The sequence below is a fragment of the Ochotona curzoniae genome, unplaced genomic scaffold (assembly GCF_017591425.1).
Source record: "Ochotona curzoniae isolate NIBS_2020 unplaced genomic scaffold, NIBS_Ocur_1.0 contig_605, whole genome shotgun sequence".
In the NCBI taxonomy this organism is placed as follows: domain Eukaryota; kingdom Metazoa; phylum Chordata; class Mammalia; order Lagomorpha; family Ochotonidae; genus Ochotona; species Ochotona curzoniae.
Genome location: NW_024466491.1, coordinates 4,557,309 through 4,574,969, shown reverse-complemented (window position 1 = coordinate 4,574,969; position 17,661 = coordinate 4,557,309). Strand labels below are relative to the sequence as shown.

The 17,661-nt window shown below is 63.8% G+C and overlaps 2 protein-coding genes across 2 annotated transcripts; both read left to right on the top strand.

Annotated features, from left to right (window-relative positions):
- Positions 1-3,358: 3,358 nt before the first annotated feature.
- GIPC1 (GIPC PDZ domain containing family member 1) lies at positions 3,359-13,067 on the top strand. The gene is made up of 8 exons (XM_040990902.1): positions 3,359-3,408; positions 5,978-6,071; positions 9,551-9,867; positions 10,792-10,977; positions 11,338-11,518; positions 12,215-12,327; positions 12,476-12,557; positions 12,647-13,067. The coding sequence occupies exons 3-8, from the start codon at positions 9,583-9,585 to the stop codon at positions 12,796-12,798; spliced, it is 999 nt and encodes a 332-aa protein (XP_040846836.1). The 5' UTR covers positions 3,359-3,408; positions 5,978-6,071; positions 9,551-9,582; the 3' UTR covers positions 12,799-13,067.
- Positions 13,068-15,942: 2,875 nt separating this feature from the next.
- PTGER1 (prostaglandin E receptor 1) lies at positions 15,943-17,581 on the top strand. Its single transcript, XM_040990863.1, has 2 exons — positions 15,943-16,914; positions 17,315-17,581. The coding sequence occupies exons 1-2, from the start codon at positions 15,943-15,945 to the stop codon at positions 17,579-17,581; spliced, it is 1,239 nt and encodes a 412-aa protein (XP_040846797.1).
- Positions 17,582-17,661: the final 80 nt, after the last annotated feature.

Below are 17,661 nucleotides of genomic sequence, written 5' to 3'. Positions count from 1 at the left end.
GGCTCACCCTAACCCAGGATGAGCTCATCCTGCGATCCTTACTCACGTCCCCCAGGCTTCCCGATGCCCAACGAGGCCAGCCTCACAGATGCCGCCATGCCGAAGGTCTCCAGGCGGGACCAGCCCAGCCCCACTACCCCAGCCCAGGAGCTGTCTGACAGGCAGAGCGCTGGGAGGGAGGAGGCCTGGGCAGGTACCAGCCACGTGGGGTCCAAGGCGGGAGCTTGTCTGCTGCAAGCCTGGCCAGCCCCTCCTCACCCCACCCCAGGCTGGCAAAGGGGTGAGGGCCTAATGAGGCTGATTGGAGATGGCAAGGAGCCTCCTGCTTCCCAGCAGAGCCTGGTATGGCTGGAACAGAGGGTGCAGGGTGCAGCCTTCTAGATGTTTCCAGAGGTGAGGCAGGTCTACTGTCAGGGCCTTACCAGGCCAGGCCCTGAGTGCCTGAGGCTCCTGGGCCAAGCCTGAGTCGGAATGGACCCAGAACCATGGAGGTGTGGCTTGGCCTGGAAACCCAAGCTGGCACCTGTGCCTGATTTCCTGGGAAATGAGGCGCTCGGCTTTATTTGGGGACCTCCAGAAAGACAGATTCAATCCCTCAGCGGCTTAGGGACCTGCAGCGCAGGTGACCCCTTAGTGGGAAGGGGGACCCTGGGGAGGAGGGACGGGTGCCCAGCGCTGGTGTTCACATCCACCCTCTAGTGGCTGTAGGAAGAACAGTCCCTGAAAGGGACGTGCTGGGGCCAGGCGGGGAGCAAGTCAGGCAGGACCAGGTCGGGTCCCAGCAGGCTGTGGGAAAAGCTCCGAGATGCCGCAGTCGCCTTGGTGTGTCCTGGGATCCTATGCTTTGGATCAGCTCAGCTCTGGCTGTTGTGGCCACTTGGGGAGTGAAGCAGTGGATGAAGATCTTTCTATTTCTCCTTCTCTTTGTAAATCTGCCTTTCCAATCAAAATAAACAAGTCTTTAAAATAAATAGATGAATGCTTATTTTGAAAGCACAGGGTGGGGAGGTCAGTGTGTTGGCCAATGTGCATGTGGATCCTTTTCAGGCCATAGCAGGCATGTGGATTTTAGCTCAGGCCCCTATGGCCTGGGTCACGTTTTGCTCCCACCTCGCTCCAGGGGGCCCCCACAGGCTGCCCCAAACCCCAGTCAGTACATTCAGGGGGACAGTCCTCCTTGCTGGACCCAGCCCCCAACGAAGCAGGAGGCCACAGCCGCACAGATCTTTCTGGTCCTGCTGCTGCTACTGCCACCCAGGCAACCGATATCGCCCAGCCGCGCTCGCTGCTGACAGAACAGGAAGAAAGAGAGAGAGGGGACAATAGCAGGGCTGGTCACCCCAGACACCGCGGTATCAGTGTTTGCCAGCTGGGTGGGGCCAGCCAGCCAGGGAGTCCACAGCAGCCAAGTTCAAGACCCCATCTTCACTCCCTTTCCCTTGACCCGGGAAGCTGCTCCCTGCCCTGGGGGACTGCAAGGAGCAGCTGAGCCCTAGGCAGGGCGGAGACCCCTCCAAGAATGCCCAGAGCTCCAGGCCAGCTCCCTCCTCCCGGCCCCGCCACCCCCAGGGGTGCCAAGGGCCAACCTTGAACTAGAACTTGTCCTGGGAACAGAGTGTCCCTGTGGGCTCCATTTAAGGTGCGTTTGTGCCTGCTGTCTCCACCCACAAAACCCTAGTTCTAAGCCCAACCGGTTGGTGGGGCCAGCAGCTCTTCACTGTACCTGCACCTGCAGGTTTGCGGGTGAAATGCAATGGTGCCAGCCCGGGCTGGAGAGGTGGGAGTGGGTGTAAGCCTGACCTCAGAGACATGGTTTTCACCCGCTTTCACCCCATACAGCCCAAGCAGGAGGGTCTCCCACACGGGTGCAGGGTCCCAAGGCTTTGGGTCGTCCTCCGCTGCTTTCCCAGGTCACAAGCAGGGAGCCCATTCGGAAGTGGGGCAGCCAGAACACAAACTGGTGCCCCTAAGGGATGCCAGCGCTTGCAGGTGGAGGTTTAGCCAGTTGAACATCATGCTGGCTCACAATAAAGTCAATTTTTGGAAAGAGGATGGAAGAGGGCTGCCTGTGGTGCTGGCATCCCATAGGGGTGCCAGTTCTATTCCCGGCTGCTCCACTTCCCACCCGGCTTCCGCCGTTCATGTGCCGGGAAAGCAGCAGAAGATGGTCCAAGTGTTTGTTCCTTGTACTCCCGGCACTCCTGTGGGAGAGCTGGAAGAAGCTCCTGGCTCCTGGCTTCAGATGGGCTCAGCTCCAGGCATTGCAGTAGATGGAAGACCCCTTTATCTCTCTCTCTCTCTCTGTAACTCTGCTCTCCTAAATAAATGTTTACTTTTGAAAAAGCATGCAGGACAGACCAATGCATGTTCAGTGTCCTGAATTGGCTGGGTACCCCTTTGTTGTGTAGGGGAATCCAGGAGTACTGAGAAGGCCACACATCACCATCCCAGTACTTGGGGCTTCTCCCTGGGAGAGGGCCCCATGCTACAGCTGCCTGCGCCCTGCACACGTCGCACCCTCTTCCAGGCCGGCTGTGGTTGTGTCTGGAGAGGCAGGACTCAGGCTGGTACCAACCTTGGGGGCCAGCGGGGGAAGAGGCACATCCAATATTTGCTGAGTGAGTGAATGAATGAGGGAGTGAATGAGTGCCTTTGTGCATTGTCCACTCCCCGGGGAAGCAGGGACAATCAGGACCCTGCCCAGTCGTCTCGGGACCCCTGCAGCCTTGGCAGCCTGGCAATGAATGCATCTTTTCATTTCAATCCCAAGATGAGCAGGCTGGGGGGTGCCCTGGGCCCGCCACCCCAACCAGCACCAACCACCACCCCACACCACCCCAACCACCCCAACCACCACCCCACACCACCCCAACCACCCCAACCACCACCCCACACCACCACCACTCCGATCTCGGGAAGCAGTCGCTTTTCTAGAAGCTGGGGAGCTGGCACCCTGTGCGTCCCCCCACCCCCACCCCGAAACTCGGGCCTGTCACCTGACTCCCCAACTCCGGGCATCCCATGGCGGACCCTGCCCCTCACCCACACACAGCACGTGGGCCAGGCGTCCCAGCCTCCCATTGGCCACCCGCCTGCTTGCTCTCTCATGATTGGCTGCAGCCCCAAGACGCGATTCCCCCTACCTCGGCATTACGGTGGTACAGCTCGCCGTGATTGAGTCGGGATGGAACGGTCCATCGAACCCGGTGCTGGGGGGAAGCAGTGTCGGATGGGATCCCTGTGGAATGTGGCGGTCGGCGCCGGCCAGGGCGGGGCGGCGATGATTGGCTGCGCCGAGCGGCAGGCCGTCGCTGATTAGCTGAAGCGCGGCGCCGGCCCCGCCCCCTCGGCCGCGGCTGCGGGGAGAGGCCCCGAGCCGGAGTTGGGCGAGCCGGGCGCGCGGCCCAGGTGAGTGTGGACGGGCGCTGGACGGGCGGGTGGACGGCAGAGCGGCCCCCGGCGGTGGTCGGGAGCCCGGCGGGGCGAGGAGCGGGCGCCCCCGGCGCGGGGTCGCGGGGATCGGCCCGCATCGCGCCCGGGGGCAGGCGGGCTGCTTGCTGGACGCGGCTACTGGCGATGCCCGACCCCGGTCCCCCTGCCCCGGGGCTGGGGCGTCGCTGGCCTCCCACCCGCTTCCTGGACAGCCCCTTGCTTACGGGGGTGGGAGGAGGTCTAGGATTTGGGACCACCGCCCGGGACTGGCTCCCATCCCCGACCCGTAACTGACCCTCCATCCTGAATTTAGAAGGTTGGAGCTGTAGGGGTGGTGAGGGTGGGGGTGGGGGGGCTGCCTGGAGGACCAGGAAGTGGATAGAATCCTCAAAACAATCTTAAATAGGAGCTTTTTCTGCAGGCAGTGCTTCCGTGGCATGCCTTAACCCTGCTGATCAGTGAATCAAAAGTGTGTGTGTGTGTGTGTGGTATGCTGGCCCACGGGCTGACCCACTGGCCCAAGGTCACACAGATGGGAGGTGACAGACCCAGGACTGCAAGCCCAAACTTGAGTCTCCCCCAGTACGTGGTGTGTGTGTTGACACCTGGGCCTCCTTGCCCATCCCGGCGGCCACACCCACCCCCTTCTGTCCCCCCAGATTCACCACCTGGGCCGTACCTGCTGGGCATTCCCTACCCCCTACACACACACACACAGACTCTCCTGGCAACAGCTGCTCAAACAGAGAGCCACCCCTCTGTTCCTCTTGCCCCAGGAACCCCAAGCCTGAATGCCGGCAGGCGGAAAGGGTGCCCTGAGAAGGGGGTGGCATGTGGAGGGGACACAGGCAGGGCACCAGGAGGCTGTACCGGGCCTGCCGTCCTCACCCCACCCTGGCCAGTGGACGCTGTCCCAGGAACCACGCAGGAGCCGGTTTTTCTGGAGTGAATCACACACCTCCCTCCTTCCTTCTGGCCATAGCCCTTGTTCCCTCCCTCCGTCCCTCCCTCCACTCCTAGGACACCCCCTCTTCCTGCCCACCGGCCTTGCCCTGCTTCCTGTACCCCTCCCTGCCGCCTTGGTGTGGCCGCGGCTTGGGCACGGCCGATGTCAGGGTCATTGGCAGTCAAGGAGCCAGGGAGTTTTTTGTTCTGGAGGAAGCAAAAAATGGAGAGGCAGCAGCTGCCGGTGGGCGTGCTGGCGGGCCGGGAGCAGGCTGGGGAAGAGCTGGGGTGCATCCATTCATTCTCGCTTCATTCTTGGTGGATGTTTATTTCCCTCTGCGGGGAGCGCTGAGTGAGAGAGAGACAGAAAGTGCACTTCCATCCACTGGTTCGTTCTTGCATGGCCACAGCCAGGAGCCAGGAGCCTCTTCCGGGTCTCCCATGTAGGGGTAGGGGCCCAAGCACTTGAGCCATCCTCTGCTGCTTTCCCAGGCAGGGAGCAGAGTGGGAAGTGGAGCAGCTGGGACTCAAAGTAGGGGACTCTAATAGGAGAGTTGACCCATTGCTCCATAAGGCCCATCCCGTACAAAGCTTGGCTGAAGACCTATGGCATGCTAGGCCCCACCTTGCCATGGAGGCTAAGACCAAAAAAACTTGATTTTTGGGCCTGGTGCGGTAGCCTAGTGGCTAAATCCTTCCCTTGCATGTGCCAGGATCTCATATAGGCTCTACTACATGTCCTGGCAGTTCCGCTTCCCAGCCAGCTTCCTGCCTGTGGCCTGGGAAAGCAGTGGAGGACGGCCCAAAGCCTTGGGACCCTGCACCTGTGTGGGACACCTAGAAGAGGCTTTGGGCTCCTGGCTCAGCTCAACTCCAGCTGTTTTGGCCACTTAGGAAGTAAACCAGTGGATGGAAGATCTTCCTCTCTGTCTCTCCTCCTCTCTGTAGATCTGCCTTTCCAATAAAAATAAATATATATATATTTTTTAATCCCTGTTTTAGAGGGAGATTTTTACACTGGGATGGTTGGGACAGTACAGGCAACTAAGCCCCGAGTGCCGTGAAGTGGAGCGTAAGGAGCTGCGGGACAGTGACGGCGGCCAGGGACAGATCTGGGGATGTAGAGCTGGGGAGGCACGAGGTATTGTTGGTGCAGAGGCCTGGGTGGAAAACAAGCCACCAGCCTGAGAAAGATCGGGAGACAGGCAAGTGCCAGGGCGCGAGGTGGGACCCAGCTTGGTCTCTGCGTCCCTGGAACAAGCCTGGAGCCTCTTCACCTCTGAGGGAGTCGTAGCTGATGTAGTCTACTTGACGTGCGTGTGTGTTTAAAGAGACTCGGAGTTCACCAACAGCCTCGGGGCTGTAGGACAAGACTTGTCCAGCGCACCTTGTCTTTCAGTTCTCAGCCTGCAGGGGGATGGGAGTGGAGGGCATGGCCCCAGCAAGCTGCGGGCCAGCCCAGGAGGCTGCCTGGAGGAGGCATCTGACCTGCCTTGGGGATGAACCAAAGCAGCCAGGCCAACTGGTAGCAGCCGGAGCCTGAGACAGCTCTCTTAGGTCATCTCTTTGGGGTCCCATAAATCCCTTCTCCCTGTCCCAGACAGGAATCTTGCCCATTTCTCAGATGGGCACCCAGAAGCCCTACGCCAGGAAGTGACCTGCCCGCTGCCAGTGCCACCACCCCCACATAGCTGGTAAGTGGGGGCAGGGGTGGGGGTGTGAAGCCACACCTGGAAGGCAATGAATGAATGTGCACAGGGGACGGTCTCCCCACCCACCTCTTCCACGAGAAGCTGGCCGGTGGGTGTGGACAGAGAAAGGACAGGAGCCTGTACTTGGGATGCGGGGCGTCCTGGGAAAAAATGGGCCCTAGAGTCTTGGGGCGTGACTGAGAACTAGTGCGGGTGGCAGTAAAAATCACCAACATTGGGCCTGGCTTGGTGGCATGACAGGCTAAGCCTCTACCTGCAGCACCGGCATTCCATATGGGCGCCGGTTCGTGTCCTGGTTGCTCCAGCTACCTGCTTATGGCTTGGGAAGGTAGCAGATGGCTTAAATGCTTAAGACTCTGCACCCTGCACGTGGGAGACCCAGAGGAAGCTCCTGGCTCCTGGCTTCACATGGGTTCAGCTCCGGCCATTGCACTCACTTAGGGGGTGAAGCAGCGGATGCAAGATCTTTCTATTTTCCTCTCTGTGGAATCTGACACTGGCAGAACCTGGGCCCTGTGCTGGGAGCTCAGAGGGGTTCGGACACTCGCCCGTGGTCACACAGCATCTGCCTGCCCGTGGATCCCGAGGGAAGGAGAGGAGGCTTAGATTATTCTTGTTTGTTTTTGAGCATTGTTCGGTGTGATGCAACCACCTGAGGGTACGGACTGCTTTATTCTTCAGAATGCGTGTTTTGTCAAGAAACCAGTGAACGGCAGCTGCATGCTGGATTCTGGTGGCTGCTCAGCAGAAAGATGGAAGAACCAGTGAGGGGCTTGTATCCATAATATGGAAAGAGTTCTTGCACATCAATAAAAAAAAGACCATGCTTTGCATTTTTTTTTAATTGGATGGAAAGTCAGATACACAGAGAGGAGGAGAGACAGAGAGGAAGATCTTCTGTCCAACGATTCACTCCCCAAGTGGCCGCAATGGCCAGAGCTGAGCCGGTCCGAAGCCAGGAGCTTCTTCCAGGTCTCCCACGCAGGTGCAGGGTCCCAAGGCTTTGGGCCGTCCTCCACTGCTTTCCCAGGCCACAGGCAGGGAGCTGGCTGGGAAGTGGGGCAGCCGGGACTCGAACTAGTGCCCATGGGGGATCCCAGCATGGGCAAAGCAAGGATTTAGTGTTCACACCTCACCCTGGGCCCACCAGGCACCATTCTGTGTGTGTCTTCAGGCTTTAGGGCTGACAAAGCCATGTCCCTGCTTAGGGCACCATCGACCAGGGAGAGGTGCCACAGGAAGTCACGGGGAACAGCCTGTGCCAAGGCCCCGAGACTGGACAGGCTGTCCAAGGCGTCAGCTGTGGGGAGGGGACAGGTGGGGACCTTGGCAGGTCAGCTGTGACTTGCCTGTGTGTCACGGGACCACTTTGACTACTGTCCTGATAAGAGACTGTGGGTTGACGTGGAAGCCAGGAGACCCCCAAAGAAGTAACTGCACTGGTCTAGGGGAGCCAGGATGGGGAGGGAAGGGGTGTCAGGGAGACCGATGGGTGACCTGTGTGTCACTGTGGGAGCAGCCTTCAGGACACAGCCTCTGCCTGCTTGTGAACTCGGCTTGGCTCACCAAGGCATGTACGTGGCCTCTATGAAGCTGGGTGGGCAGTGGCCCAGCTACCTTGCACAGTGCCCAGTGGGTGCTGGTTGCAGCGAGCCAGACACCCAGCTGCCGTCTCAGAATGCCTGTGTCAGAGTGCTCACGCCGTCTCCTGTCCTAGCTCTTTGTTCACATGCACCCCTGGGAGGCAGCAGGTGGTGGCCCAAGCGCTTGGGTCCCTGCCAGCCACAGGATGGGAGTCGCAGGTGGAGCTCTGGGCTCCTGGCTCTGGCTTCACCAGCCCTGGATGCTGCAGTGTTTGGGAAACTCTCTCTCTCTGTTAGTCTGCCTTTTACATACAATATAGAAAAATAGGGCCCAGCACGGTAGCCTAGTGCCTAAAGTTCTCACCATGAATGCGCTGGAATCCCATATGGGCGCCGGTTCTAATCCTCGCTGCTCCACTTCCCATCCAGCTCCCTGCCTGTGGCCTGGGAAAGCAGTGGAGGACGGCCCAAAGTCTTGGCATCCTGCACCTACATGGGAGACCCTGAAGAGGCTCCTGGCTTCAGATCGGCTCAGCTCTGGCCATTGCGGCCACTTGGGGAGTGAATCATCGGACGGAAGATCTTCCTCTCTGTCTCTCCTCCTCTCTCTAGATTTGCCTTTGCAATAAAATTAATCTTTACATATACACTTATATGCATAATATATATAGTTAAAGATATAAATATTATATAGAAAATCAAAGCAGTATCTATACAGAGTTCCCCATCTCTGAGTGAACTCTATGTAAAGTTGATTCATTTGAAAGGCACAGTTACATAGAGGAAGAGACATTTCCACCCGCTGGCTCACACGGCCGACGGCCGCGATCGTGCGTGGCCAGGCCTGGTCCAGCTTCGAAGCCTGAAGTTCTGTCGGGGGTTTCGCCACGGGTGACGTTGAGGCCACAGCCATCACCTGCTGGCTCCCGGGTGCACAGCAGCGGGGCGCTGCGTCCCAGTGAGCGGGCACTAAGACCCAGGTGCCCTGACCTCACCTGTGCTGCCCTCCCCACTCTGCGTGCTGAGATGGCATGCCCACCCCTCCATGGATTCCCTTTCCTTTTATTTCTTTTTAAATTAATGTATCTGTGCATATGTGTTTTAAGATTTATTTGTATTTTATTGGAAAGTCAAATTTACAGAGAAAAGGAGACAGAAAGATGCTCCATCCACTGGTTCACTCCCCAAATGGCTACAACGGCCAGAGCTGAGCCCATCTGAAGCCAGGAGCCAGGAGCTTCTTCCGGGTCTCCCACGTAGGTGCAGGGTCCAAAGCCTTGGGACCCTGCGTCTATGTGAGAGACCCCTGCGCCCTCGCACTTCCCTTTACCTGCCACACCTCCACCCCCACTCGCTGCGTTCCAACCACAGGGACCTGCCCACTGAGTCGCCACCTCCGGGGCTGGGGACCTGCTGCTCCCTGAGGCAGAACGTCCTTGCCCCCAGATCCTTGCTGGTCACTTCCTGCTTTCCGTCCCAGCTCAAGTTCACCTTCAGTTGCTCAGAGAGCGCCCCCACCCCCTCTGGCAGGGCCCTGCAGAACTGGTTTGCTTTATTGTCTTAGCATGTCGGCTGGCACGCTTCGTGAGGCCCCCCTCTGGACAGCACCAAGTCCAGCAGGGACTCACAGGGCACCCCCATCCTCACAGCGTGCAGCAGGTGAGCCTGCTGCTTGGGATGCACATATCCCACCTGGGTGCACGCAGGATGAGTCCCAGCTGCCCCACTTCCCATCCAGCTCCCTGCCTGTGGCCTGGGAAAGCAGTGGAGGACGGCCCAAAGCCTTGGGACCCTGCACCCGCGTGGGAGACCCAGAAGAAGCTCCTGGTTCCTTGCTTCGGATCAGCTCCGGCTCTGAACCCCCTTCCCTCCCCGCAGATCTCCACGGCCGACCCCGCTTCCTGCCGCTCATGCCGCTGGGACTGGGGCGGCGGAAGAAGGCCCCGCCTCTGGTGGAGAATGAGGAGGCCGAGCCGGGCCGCGGCGGGTTGGGTGCGGAGCCGGGGTCCCTGGGCGGCCTGGGGGCCGGGGGACCCCACCCGGGCCTGCCCCCGCCGCCCGCCGCCCTGCGGCCCCGCCTCGTGTTCCACACCCAGCTGGCCCACGGCAGCCCCACCGGCCGCATCGAGGGCTTCACCAACGTCAAGGAGCTGTACGGCAAGATCGCAGAGGCCTTCCGCCTGCCGGCCGCTGAGGTATGCCGGCCATGGAGGATGCTGGGCCCCGTGGGGATGCTGGGCCCCGTGGGGATGCTGAGCCCCGTGGGGAGGATGCTGGGCCCCTGGGGAGGATGCTGGGCCCTGTGGGGATGCTGGGCCCTGTGGGGATGCTGGGCCCTGTGGGGATGCTGGAGGGGCGGGGGGGGGGGATACTGTGCCCCAGCAGGGATGATGCTGGGTCCCGTGGGGATGCCGGGCTCGGTGGGGATGCCGGGCCCTGTGGGAATGCTGGGCCCCACAGGGGAGGATGCCGGGCCCTGTGGAGGATGCTGGGGGGGGGGGGAATACTGCGCCCCAGCAGGGAGGATGCTGGGCCCTGTGGGGGATGCCAGGCCCTGTGGGGATGCTGGGCCCCGGGGAGGATGCTGGCCCCTGGGGGGGGGGGAATGTTGGGTCCCAGGTGGGGGGGAATGCTGGGCCCCTGTGGGGGCTGTTGGGCCCTGAGGGGACGCTGTGCCCCTATGGGGGGGATGTTGGGCCCCGAGGGAACGCTGTGCCCCTGGGGGTGGGATGCTGGGTCCCGGGGGATGCTGTGCCCCTGGGTGTGGGATGCTGGGTCCCGGGGGGACGCTGTGCCCCTATGGGGGGGACGCTGGGCCCTGGGGAGGGGATGTTGGGTCCCAGGTTGGGGGGGACGTTGTGCCCCTGTGGGGGATGTTGAGCCCCGTGGAGGATGCTAGGCCCAGAGGACGCTGTGCCCCTGGGGGGGGATGTTGGGTCCCAGGTTGGGGGGGACGCTGTGCCCCTGTGGGGGATGTTGGGCCCCTGTGGGGAATGCTGGGTCCCGGGGAGGACGCTGTGCCCCTATGGGGGGATGCTGGGCCCCGGGGAGGGGAGGCGGTGGTTCCAGGGGCGCCCTGACCGGAGGAGAGCGGTGCTCAGGCCCTCCGCCGTCCGCAGGTGATGTTCTGCACGCTCAACACCCACAAGGTGGACATGGACAAGCTCCTCGGGGGCCAGATCGGCCTGGAGGACTTCATCTTTGCCCACATCAAGGGGCAGCGCAAGGAGGTGGAGGTGTTCAAGTCAGAGGACGCGCTGGGGCTGACCATCACGGACAACGGGGCGGGCTACGCCTTCATCAAGGTGGGCGGGGCCCGGGGCTGGCCACGCCCTCCTCCAACCATCAGCAGGGTGGGTGGGGACCGGACTGACCACGCCCCACCATCAGCACGGGGTGGGCGGGGCCGGTGGTTGGCTAACCACACCCCTTTCCCCCTCCCTGAGCAGAGTGGGCGGGATCAAGAAATGACTGGCCACGCCCGTTCTCATTTGGCACGGGGTGGGCGGGGCCGTTGGGTGGCCGGCCACACCCCTCCTGCCCTCAGCACGGGGTGGGCGGGGCCGGCGGATGACTGGCCACACCCCTCCTGCCCTCAGCACGGGGTGGGCGGGGCCGGACACGGGCTGACCACGCCCCCACCCCGCCTCCCTCCGCCCTTGCAGCGCATCAAGGAGGGCAGCGTGATTGACCACATGCAGCTCATCAGCGTGGGCGACATGATCGAGGCCATCAACGGGCAGAGCCTGCTGGGCTGCCGGCACTACGAGGTGGCCCGGCTGCTCAAGGAGCTGCCCCGAGGCCGCACCTTCACGCTCAAGCTCACGGAGCCCCGCAAGGCCTTTGGTGAGCAGAGGCAACCATGCACGCCGCGGCCTTGAGGGGCCCTGCACCCCGGGACCCTAAATCCTGGGTCCTGAACCCCCGGACCTGGCCGGCTGTAAGACTGGGAACCACCAGCAGGTGGTGCCCAAAGCCCAGCCAGCCACGGAGGGCCCCCCACCTCACCCGTCCTCGCCCCTCCACGCCACCCTGCCTCCTGCCAGGAGCGGGGTGCTGGCTCCCGGCCCAGCCTGAGAGAAGGGCAGGCGCCAATAGGAAGTTGCCCCCACCCCCGGCTTCCAAGAGCCATTAGCCCAGCCAAGCGCCCCCAACCCACGCCAGCCCACGAAGCCAGGCGTGGCTGCCCCCTGCCTTCCCCGTCTTGCTTCACTGACACTCAGGAATGGGCCTGAGGCCCCTGTGACGCGGGAGGAGGACTCTGAGGCGCTTTCCCCGAGGGAGGAGGGAGGAGAGGAGGGCCAGGCTCCCGCCTTCCCCCTGCACCCCTCGGCCTCACACACCTGCTCCCTGGCCACACGCCCTCCCCTGCATCCACGCCAAGCCCCACTCGGGTTCCTGCCCTTCTGTGGGGACAGGGGTCCAACCTCCAACCGCTGGAAGCCTGTGGAAGTTTAGAGAAGGGGGTGCTGGCTGGAGATGGAGGTGTGCCATCCAAAGGCTCCCCTGCATACACCCACGAGCCTGTGTCTTCCCCCACAGACATGATCGGCCAGCGATCCGCAGGTGGCCGCCCCGGCTCCGGCCCCCAGTTAGGCACTGGCCGAGGGACCCTCAGGCTGCGGTCCCGGGGTCCCGCCACGGTGGAGGACCTGGTAAGTCCCCCAGCCCCGCATGATGGCACAGGCCAGTGGGCCTCTGTCCCCACCTGTGAGCTGGGGGGGGGGGCGGGACGGGGCAGCCCCCATCACCAGGAGAGGGGGTGTGCCAGTGCACTTTTAACTCCGTCCACCTTCACCCCAGCCTTCGGCCTTCGAGGAGAAAGCCATCGGGAAGGTGGATGACCTGCTGGAGAGCTACATGGGCATCCGGGACACGGAGCTGGGTGAGTGGGCGATGCCCAGGACTGGGGGCAGCCGGGGGAGGCCCCTCGATCCCAGCCCTCACCCCAGGGCCTGTGTTCTGCCCCCACAGCGGCCACCATGGTGGAGCTGGGGAAGGACAAGAGAAACCCTGACGAGCTGGCCGAGGCCCTGGACGAGCGGCTTGGGGACTTTGCCTTCCCGGACGAGTTCGTCTTTGACGTCTGGGGTGCCATTGGGGATGCCAAGGTTGGCCGCTACTAGAAGTTCCGAGAACTCCTCCCCACGCTCCCTGGGGGTGGCCACGTGTGGTGGGGGGCCGGGCCTCCAGACCCCAGCATCCGGCTTAGGCCAAGCTGAGCGGCTGGCTGGCGGAGAGGGGGGTCCCCCGGGGAGGTGGGGTGAGGAAAGGACGAGCCCTGACATCCCCTACCACCGTAGTCGGTACCACCCGCCCCGCCACCTACCTCAGCAGGCAGGGGTCAGGCACAGGAGAGGACGGGGGACGGGCCACGTGGGGCTCACGGCCTGTTCCCACCCACCCCCAAACACTTTCCACCCTAGGCTGCCAGAGGGCCCCTCTGGGCTCCCTGGGGCCCGGGGCTGTGTTTTGGGGGAGGTCACGACCTCCTGCAGTTTCCTGACTAGGAACAACACCCCCCCTTCCCCAGGCAACGCAATAGACCCACCCCGCGGTGGGCCTGAGCCTGCCTGTCCCTCGGAGGGGGCCCAGCCCCCGTGGCCGTGGGTGGCGGTGGGCAGCGGTGGGCAGGGGTGGGCTTTTGTATCTGGATTCGCTGTCTGGGACATAAAGTTATGTGCCCATTCACCACGCATCTGACCTGTGTGTGTGTCGGGTGGGTAGGAGAGGGGCTGGGCAGGGCTGGGAAAGAATGCACCAGCTGAGATCCTTCCTCCTCCGGCTGCAAATTGAATTAGGAGCTGGCCCGGGGCCGCCCCCTCCCCCGGTTCCTCCCGCCTGCCACTGGCCGGGCGCCACCAGGCTTCCAGGCAAAGAAGGAGCTTCCCGCTCTGCCAAGGGTTCAAGTCTTTCTCTCTCTCGCAATGGTGGCCCTGAGACTACTGTCTCTGGCCAGGGTCAGGGGGCACCCCAGAGCCAGTGTTCTTGGCGAAGGGCCTTCACCCCTCTGCTGCACCCCACGTGCAGGGTCCCCCAGGACGGCATGACTTGTTTTCACAGCTGTATCATCCTTGGTGGCAGCATGGAGATCGGGGCAGGGCATGGTGTGGAGCCCTGGCCAGACCTGGAGGACTGAGGGGAGGGGAGCCAGGCCAGAGGGTCCTGCAGGAATTGGGGGGCAGGGGAGCTGTGGGGTACAGCACAGCAGCCTGTGATGAAACGCCCCAAGCCGGCAGGAAGGAGGCTGTTGGATGTAGACAGACACGCCTGGGCTGGGGGCAGGGACAGCTGTCTGGGGCACCGCCCAGGACACCCCTGGCTACAAGGCAGCCAGCTGTCCCTGCTAGCAGGTGCCCCTACAGTGTCACTGTGGAGAGCTGGGGCAGATGTCACAGCCGGCTGCAGCTGGGTCATCCAGGCTCTGGTGGAGGGGAGCAGGGACCACACGGACAGGACTGCATACCAGGGGATGGGAGGAAGCCGAAGGAAGCTGCGGCAGGGTCACGGCCAGCTGGCAGCGGGCACACCTCCGGGCCCGGGGTGGGATGGCATCTCTGGGGATGTACTTGGTGGCATCTGGCAGAGCCAGCAACAGGATGTGAGCGCATGCTGTGTGTGTGTGTGTGTGTGTGCGCGCGCGCGTTTCTAACTCAGGGCCACAGGCCAGGCAGCCACTGTGGGTCAGGGGTGTAGCTTGGGACGCCCGGCCTAGGTGTCACACACAGCCTTGGGGACACAGAGCCTAGCCGCCTGGGTGGGGGTGGGGGGAGCAGCCGCAGGCGCCCTTGAACCTCCTTCCCTGCTCTCCTTACAGGGGATGACTCGCAGCCCTGGCCGCTCTGGCCGCCCTGGCCGCCCTGGCCCGGCCTTAAGCCCCTGTGTAAATAGTGGGCGGGGCCCCTGACCACGCTGGCCCTCACCCAAGCACCGCTGCCCGCCGGCTCTGCCCTCTGCCCATCGCCAGCCACCCTCCCTCCCCAGCAGGGCTGTGGGCACGGCAGGCTGTGGGGAAGTAGGGGCGTCCAACTCGGCTCCCTCAACCCTAAAGCTGCCCCACCGTGGAAGCCGAGGTGTGGGGGGCAGCGGCACCCCCTGCGGCCGCCTGGGCTGTGTTGGGCGACGCTCACATTTTCCAGTGTTTAGATTTTATCCGCTTTATTAATGAGGCAGGCAGGAGGCCCGAGCTTGGGGCTGGGGGGGGGGGACTGTTCCTGCCCTGCTGGGGTGGGGAGAGAGAGGGGTCGCGGCTGCAGGGGGCAGCCCAGGCCCTGTCCCAGGATGCCCTCTCTCCCTGGTGGAGAGCAGTGAGGCCCCCCCAGCCCAGGAGCACGGAGCCGGGAGGGGGGAGGTGGTCTCCGCCGCTTGGGGCGTGCGCGCCGCCGGGCGGAGCGGCCCCTGGAGGCCGACAGGGCGGCGGGAGGAGCCGCCCCAGGAAGAGGGAGGGAGGGAGCGGCCTGCCGGCGAGCCGGGGCACAGCGGGCGCGGCAGGGCTGAGCCGTGGGCGATGGGGACCCGGTGTCCCAGGCAGCGCCGGGTAAGAGGAGGCCTGGGGCGGAAAGGGGGCCTAGGGGAGAGGGGGAGAAGCGGGCCGACCTTCCCCGCAAGCCATCTGTTAGTTCCCACCTGGCCCAGGGGAGCTGTAAGTCCCTCCAGGGTGTCACAGAATTGGGGGGGAGGTGTCCTGGGTTTGCGACATGTGGTGGGCGGCAGGGCCACGCAGGAGGTGTTTCAGGACACAGCACAGGATGGGCCATGAAGGTGGAGGAGGGGGCCAGAGATGGGGCGACAGTCAGGAACAGTGGAGGCCAAGAGAGGGGTGGGTAGGGGCAGCGTTAGGTGCCACGGGCAGAGAGAGGAGACTGTGGGTGTGGGGTTGGGTTTGCGTCGGGGAGTGACGCAGTGATGGTGGGAGATGGACAGGTGGAGATAAGAAAAGCAGAAATGCGGTCTCGGAGTACTGGACGGGCCCTGAAGGAGCCGGGCATTGCTGTGAAAGTTAAAATGAGAGGTGACAGAGGAGCCAGCGACTGCGGCCGGGAGGTCTGGGGAGGTCTCAGGGAACCGTGTTGGAAAGCCAGGGGGACCGTGATGAAGGGGGCAGAGCAAGGCGCAAGGTCGAGAGGACAGAAGTGGAGCGGCCACGGTCATGTGGTTGCACTAGGCACTGGGCTCCTGCAGCCCGGGGGGGAGGCGGTCACAGCTGGTGCGCGTCCAGCAGGCCTCACCTTGCGGTCCTCTTCCCTCTCCCAGCGTCCCCGGCAGCCGACATGAGCCCCTGCGGGTCTCTCAACCTGAGCCTGGCCGGCGAGGCCACCTCGTGCGCGGTGCCCGGGGTCCCCAACGCGTCAGGCCTGCCGCCGCAGCCGCCGGCTCAGCCGTCGGGGGGCTCCGGCGCGTCGCCCGCGCTGCCCATCTTCTCCATGACGCTGGGTGCCGTGTCCAATGTGCTGGCGCTGGCGCTGCTGGCGCAGGCTGCGGGTCGCCTGCGGCGCCGCCGCTCGGCCGCCACCTTCCTGCTCTTCGCAGCCAGCTTGCTGGCCACCGACCTGGCCGGGCACGTGATTCCGGGTGCGCTGGTGCTGCGCCTGTACGCGGCGGGCCGAGCGCCGGCCGGCGGCGCCTGCCATTTCCTGGGAGGCTGCATGGTCTTCTTCGGACTCTGTCCGCTGCTGCTGGGCTGCGGGATGGCCGTGGAACGCTGCGTGGGCGTCACGCGTCCGCTGCTGCACGCGGCGCGCGTCTCGGTGGCCCGCGCGCGCCTGGCCCTGGCGGCGCTCGCCGCGCTGGCCTTGGCCGTGGCGCTGCTGCCGCTGGCGCACGTGGGCCGCTACGAGCTGCAGTACCCCGGCACTTGGTGCTTCATCGGCCTGGGCCCTCCGGGAGGCTGGCGTCAGGCTGTGCTGGCCGGCCTCTTCGCCGGCCTCGGCCTGACCGCACTGCTCGCCGCCCTGGTGTGTAACACGCTCAGCGGCCTGGCCCTGCTGCGCGCCCGTTGGCGCCGCCGGCGCTCGCGAAGGCTCTCCCAGGCCTCGGGCCCAGACAGCCGCCGGCGCTGGGGCACTCGTTGGACCCGCTCGGCCTCTGCCTCGTCTGCTTCATCCATCGCATCCGCCTCCGCCACCCTCCGCGGCTCCCGGGGCGGCGGCTCAGCGCGAAGAGCCCGAGCGCACGACGTGGAGATGGTGGGCCAGCTGGTGGGCATCATGGTGGTGTCGTGCATCTGCTGGAGTCCGCTGCTGGTGAGGGGCACAGGCGCCCCTCGAGCCACCGCCTTCCCCACTCCCAGGATACCTGGGGCCTGGGCGGCTTACCTAGCTAAGGGCTTAGTACCTGCACCCTGGAGGCCGCACCTGCCAGCACGCCCCTGTCTCCTCCCAGCTCCCCCATCCACACACTCACAATGCATTTCCTAACTGGGTGGGCTTCTTCTTAACCTACCCTGGCCTTGCTTCATTCCTCGCCAGCCTCCCATTTCCCAGTGCTGTGGAGTCCCCACACCCTCCACCCGCCTCCTTGGTTCCTTCCCTCCGCTTGGAGATCCCCACGGGCCCTGCCCCAGCTGTGGGGCTCTCCTCCCTGTCCCTTCCTGTGACACCTGCGAGCTGAGCTCACACCGCGTCTCCTCCACCCCCTCCGCAGGTGTTGGTGGTGCTGGCCGTAGGGGGCTGGGGCCCCACTTCCCTGCAGCGGCCGCTGTTTCTGGCTGTGCGCTTGGCCTCCTGGAACCAGATCCTGGACCCTTGGGTGTACATCCTGCTGCGTCAGGCCGTGCTGCGCCAGCTGCTGCGGCTCCTGCCCCCGAGGGCTGGCGCCAAGGGCAGCCCGACGGAGCTGGGACTCGCGCGGAGCGCCTGGGAGATCAGCTCGCTGCGCAGTTCTCGGCACAGCGGTCTCAGCCACTTCTGAGAACGCGCCCAGGAGGCCCACGGCCTAAGCCGGGCGCACCTGCCAAGCAGGCCCGGGCCAGGCGTCCAGCCGGGACCGCA